The sequence below is a fragment of the Rhipicephalus sanguineus genome, chromosome 4 (genome assembly GCF_013339695.2).
Source record: "Rhipicephalus sanguineus isolate Rsan-2018 chromosome 4, BIME_Rsan_1.4, whole genome shotgun sequence".
In the NCBI taxonomy this organism is placed as follows: domain Eukaryota; kingdom Metazoa; phylum Arthropoda; class Arachnida; order Ixodida; family Ixodidae; genus Rhipicephalus; species Rhipicephalus sanguineus.
Window position 1 is genome coordinate 10,743,852 of NC_051179.1, and position 6,000 is coordinate 10,749,851.

At 45.0% G+C, this 6,000-nt stretch overlaps 1 protein-coding gene across 2 annotated transcripts in view; it reads left to right on the forward strand.

Moving 5' to 3' along the window:
• LOC119389366 (Y-box factor homolog) overlaps positions 1 to 5,494 on the forward strand; it is a 53,829-nt gene extending 48,335 nt beyond the window's left edge. For both annotated transcript variants that reach the window (XM_037656589.2, XM_037656590.2), the window contains one exon: positions 4,053 to 5,494. In XM_037656589.2, the coding sequence (XP_037512517.1) occupies positions 4,053 to 4,163 (111 nt within the window). In that variant the 3' untranslated portion in view covers positions 4,164 to 5,494. The remainder of the gene's footprint in view (positions 1 to 4,052) is intronic.
• Positions 5,495 to 6,000: the final 506 nt, after the last annotated feature.

Consider the following 6,000-nt stretch of genomic DNA (forward strand, 5'->3'; position numbering starts at 1 on the left):
CGGCAAAAAACGCAAGCGTCGGTCTCGGATACCTAAAGCAGCATCGAGTGGATCGACTGCGACGAGCTCTGCGACATGCGCCAGCGGGTGTACGACATCCACCGAAGCCGCAGCCGCGCAAGCGATGCCTGTGGCCGACGACACGTCGAGGACAATGCGCGTTGACACGCTCCTTGTTTCAGAAGCTGAGAAAGTGGCGATTGAGCATCGCGCGGAAGCGCAACGCCAGAAGCTTTCTTCATTATCAGCTACGCGCCGAAAGCAGTCGCTTATCGGAGATTCCCCGGAAGCGGCGGGGTGCGGCACCGAGTTTACGCTGCTAAGCCTACCGCTGCTGAACCGACTGCTTCGGTGCGCGAAATGCGAATTCTGCTCCGGCCCTTTGAACGTTTCAAGAGGTGACCGTGAGTACGGAGTGGCAGTTAAAATAGTGGTGAACTGTGCCGTCTGTGGAGATGTCAGCACCGGATGGAGCTCGCCGAGAGCAGGGGGGAATGCGACCTGCAACCCATTCGAAGTGAATGTGCTTGCTGCTCGGGCAGTTATGAGCACGGGAAATGGGCAGACCGTGCTAAACGACATTTTCTCGGCGCTGAACGTTTCTCGTCGCGGTATGCACAACAAAACCTACCAAAACTACGTAAAAACAAAGATGAACCCTGCCGCCGTGAACGCATCCGCGGGCGTCATGAGTGAGTGCGCGACAGCTGTGAAGGCCATCTATTCCGAACTGAACTTCGGGAACCCCGGCAATATCGCAGTTTCATTTGACGGGACTTGGCTCACTCGTGGACACCTGTCACACATTTGTGTGGGAACTGTGATCGAACTCTTTTCGGGATACGTGCTGGACTTCAAAGTTCTATCGAACTTCTGTTTGGGTTGCGAAATCGGCCCCAAGGACGGTGACCCACGATACAGTGAGTGGCGAGGTCGTCATAAGTGCCAAAAAAACTCTTCGAGCAAGCCTGGCCAAATGGAGGTGGAGGCTGCCAAAATTCTGTTTGGCCGGTCCCTTGAAAAACATGGACTGCGTTACACAACGATGTTGTGCGACGGAGATAGCCGCGCTTTCAACAGCCTTCAGGAGGAGAAAGTGTATGGCTTTGTGCCCATCGAAAAGGAGGATTGTGTTAATCACATTCATAAACGAATGGGTGCTGCACTGAGAAACCTCTTGCAGAAGAGCAAAGGGGAAGGTCGGCCAAGCCTCGGTGGCAAAGGCAAGCTCACTGCTGAGCTTGTTACAAAGCTTACGAATTATTATGGCTGGGCACTCAAGGCACACCAGGGAAACATTGATGAGATGGAGAATGCTGTCCTTGCCACGTACTATCATGTGACTTCCACAGATACAAAGCCACAACATTCACGGTGCCCAAAAGGTGAAGAATCATGGTGTGCACACAACAAGGCAGTGGCAAGGCAGCAGGCTCCTCCCAAGCACCGGTACAACCTCCCTGAATACGTTGCTGAAGCCCTCCTCCCAGTGTACACTCGCCTCTCTGATCGGAAGCTGTTGGAGCGCTGTCAACGAGGCAAAACTCAGAATTCAAATGAGAGCCTCCATTCAGTAATCTGGTCGCTTGTGCCAAAAACCAAACACGCCTCGCTCTTCACAGTCGAAACTGCTGTTGCGGAAGCAGTCGCCCGGTTCAATGCCGGAAAGAAATGTGCCTCTGAGGCCATTTTGAAGGAGCTGCATTTGAGTCAAGGCAGCACAGATGTTGAAAGGTGTCTAGAAAAGGACCAGCGGCGGCTAGCGGCATGTGACAAGAAGCATACCAGAGCAGAAAACTTCAGGAATGCCATGAAGAGGAGGCGTGTGAAAGAAAATGATAGTGATTATGTGCCTGGTGGCTTCTAGAGCGAAAAGGACTTCCATCTGTTGCTTTTTAGTAGCAAGAAGAAACCTATACCAAGTCTTCAAACTTCTTTCTGAGTTTTCTCAAAATCCGTTTTTCACCTATGTGCTATACTGTTGCCCACAGTATCTTTTGATCTTGTGATCAGATTTGAATGATTCTTGTTGCAATTGAAAGCTTATGAGTTCCTATACACAATAATACTACTAAATTATAGACTTGGTCAAGAGAAAATTTTTTATATGCTGATAAAACTGATAAAAATTTTCATGTTCCCAACCATTACATTAGAGATGGCAATAACTTTTATAAAAATATAGCTAAAATTACAGTAATGGTTTAGTTGTGATCCTTGATTGTTCTAGAATATGGCCATATCAAGTTTTCTAGGATATTCAATGATTAAATTGCAGAACAATTGGGCAATTTGATCATTCAATATTTATTTAATATCTCAAAAACTACTTGAGCTAAGAAAAAATGGATTGCATATCTGTTTATAGCAAGTTAAAATATACATTGCCTGAAAATTTCATTTGAATATGACAATAAACAAAAGTTTTTTTTAGAAGACCAGAGTCTCCCCTTAAGGATTTAGACTGCGTAGTGCTGAATACCTTTCATTATCAAAAAATACAAGATGTTTTTATACTTCAGCATGGGTATATTTTGCTTTGTTGTCTAATAAGGTCCTTCACTGTTAAATAGAGAACAACAGGACCAAAAATCGGCGCACATCCGCACTCAAAAACGAGCGCTCTCTCTCACCTCACAGTTGCCGGGGTAACCGCAGAAGATGCATGCGGCTCCTGCTTGTGCCAAAATGACAAAAAATTCTGTTGGCGCCGGCGAAAATTCGTTATATCAAGGGTGTCTCCCGCTCCCACTTTCCTACATAGAGGTCGCAAGTACATGTGCTTCTATGGAGTAACGGCGGGGAATATAAAAACTTTGTACTATCGAGGAATTCGTTGTATGGATGTTCGTTATAGGCAGGTTTAACTGTATCATAAATGAAAACTGCTTTGAGCTATCTGCTATAATTATGAGTTAAAAAACTTAATGGACCCTTACAGCCATCCCCTAATTAATTAGACATTTTTTAAGGTTCTTGCTTGAGCACTAAGGCCCACTGTGTGCCGTAAAGCTATTCATTGATTTTTTTAAGACCCAAATGAGGAGAAAAAATTTTTGAAGTGTCTATACATATCGTCTTTATAACGTCTTTTGCAAAGGTGCAATTATAAAAATTTGTGAGATGTGGAGATAAGAACGGATAGTTTTGCGTCATTCACCAATATTTCAGGATCTAAGTGCAAAAAACAATGATTTTAGCTTTGTTACAGTAGACTCTCAGTAAACGGAATTGCTGCTTAAATGGAACTGCTCCTACTATGATTGGTTTCGTATCTGAATAATGCAACCCTGTTCATCTCTCAGTAAATGGAACTGCTGTTAAACACATTTTCCTGGTCCCTTCAGGTTTCGTTTAACGAGAGTCTACTGTAATTATGAAATGGCACTGGGATTACTGACAGTAAATTTACAAAAGTTGAAAGCTGAGAAAACTGAGCTCGAAGCTAAGAAAACTGAACTCTGAATGGAGCTGGTTTATTTTTTCATTGGTGACATGCAGCACTGGAGCTACCCTGAGCTCCTATTTCCCTTCTTGGCGATGATGCCAAGATGGCAGCACTGTTCCAAGGGAAAGCTGCAAGATTGGCACCTTCTCATGCCCAATTTTCTCATAGTTCTTGATGATAGCACACTAGTTCAGTGCTTTTTTTCTTGGCTTCTGTTGCATATTTTGTTGTAATATTTCACCACGAGGTAAAAGATGGTCTGAGGATTGCAAAAGAAAATTAATTGAAAAATGGTACATTTTGACCAAATTTACCGTTCCCATTGCCGAGTCTCCCCTTTTACACCGCTGCTGCGGGGTCTCTGGCTACTCACAGACTCCTGATATGCAGATGTCAATGGCGGCGGTAATTCCAAAATGCAGTAAATCAATAAATTGTGTGCTAATTGGGATAAAAGCACCCTAAAACGCCCTTCACCGAACCCAGTTTGAAAACCCCTGGCCTATGCTAATTGCGGCACTATCCAGGTAGCCGGTAAGTAGGAAGCACACAGAGCTGCTTCTTTCTGTGCTTGCTCTGACGGTTGTTTGTGTGGATCCTGCAGGCAGCCAGTGGAGGAGGAAGTGAGGCCACCAGCAATGGTGCGGCGGCCCCTTCGGGGAGTCTCGAATCGTCGTCCTCTTCGGCAGCTGTCGAGGGCACTGTCTCTGCCTGAAGGCTCTAATGCAGCCTGGGCAGCAACTCTGTTTTTCCCGAGGTGCACGTTCCCCTCCTTAACCACCACCATCCTGCGACGAGGGGATGCCCCACCGCTCGGAGCGTCGGCAGCACGGAGATGGGAGAGAGAGAAAACACGCCTTTCGACCAGAAAACCTCTTTTCACATTTGAGTGTGTGTGCGTGTGTGTGCTTAGTCGGCTACCAAAGCTTTAATGATGTCATAGCCAAGGGGGGCTGGCAAGAGGAGGCTTTCTACACCCAAGTGTACTTTACCTGTGAACAAGGTGGAGAAGAGGGCTGCTGGCTCTGGTTTTGCTGCACTTGCTTTTTGTCATCGGTTGTTGAGGGTGCTGGAACAAAGTTGTTCAAGGCACTCTCCTTTTGTTTGGCTGTGTTTTTGCAAAGCTCTTAATGTATCAGTATTGGACACACCAGGCTGAGTGCAAGGGAGAGGTTCATAAAAAATAGCGAGGAAATTTTTTGGTTTTGTGTGCCTGTGAAACGAGTACATGTTGGACGTGCGTGTTTCTTCCCGTGCAGCAGCCCCCAGGCGGCTGGGTCCCCCTTGCCTTCCCCACCCCTTTTCTGCCTGGGACTCCAATTTTTTTTATTCATCTGTTCTGGCAGTCACCACCCCCCCTTTCCGGCATTTATTTCTTGCCGTCGCAACGAGTTGTCCTTTGTCACGATAACATCTGACGACATGCACATGTTTTGTGAACATCCACATGCGAAAGGAAGCAACAATGGGAACCATCTTTCAGAGTGAAAAAAAAAAAAGACAATAGGAAGTGTGACACTGGAAGCACTCCCCTCCTTGAAAATGACAAAAAAAAGACCAAAATGCGGCCTTGCTGCTGTGAAAAATGGCAAAAGCGCCAAGCGCCAGGCCAGAGTTCTAGAGCAGGGGCATAGGAGACGAAGAAAAAAAACTTGCCAAACATGATTTGCCACCTCACTGGCTATCTCATTAACATTTTGTTCTCACAGGGTGGTAAAAGAACCTAGGGCACTTTTACACAAACATCTTTGTGCTGCCTTTTTCTTCTCCCTTAGCACTGTACTGTTTGTGCAGTGCAGGCAGATACCATCAAGGTTCAGTTTGTGGCATGTCTGCATGCATTTGATGACATCTATTGATTGGAGCTGTTTGCATGCAAACCATTTGTTAACATCTTTTTGATGGCATGCATCAGTTGTGGCTGGCTGCCCTCTTTTGTACTGTGATTTTTTCAGTTGGTACTTTGGCAGGTGGCACTAACTTTGTACAGGTACAAAAAAAAAGTTTCTAAAAACATGTGCAGTTGCAATAAAAAAATTTTCCCTACCGTTGTTTTTTTTTTTTTTTAGCACAAATTTTCCTCCAATAGGAAATGGTGTGCACACAGACTTTGCCTTTATATTGTGTGTCTGCAACAACCTTCTTCAACATGCATTGAAGATAAAAGGCTGAACTAGGGTGTGCAAATTGCGAAACCACAGCATTCGGTGCCTATATTTAAATTGCTAATCAAGCTCTATCAGCGTTTGTTACCAGAGCTGCAATGCAAAAAGAAATCTCAAGAGCATTGTTGCATTCTGCACATCCACAAAGTAAAGTGCTTGTGGTATTCCATCATGTAGATAGTCTACACTAGATACATAAAACTTGATTGCAAAATAGTTTGCTATATCAGTAGTTCAATATACGAAATATGTCCAACTGACGTTTGCCTGAAAGCCCTGGAAGTTTCCAACAATCTTCACGGTTTTGTTTTCCCCAAGGCCACATTAAAAGCATGGGTGTTTAACATACATATTTCATGCATGTTTTATTGTAGAATGCACAAATTG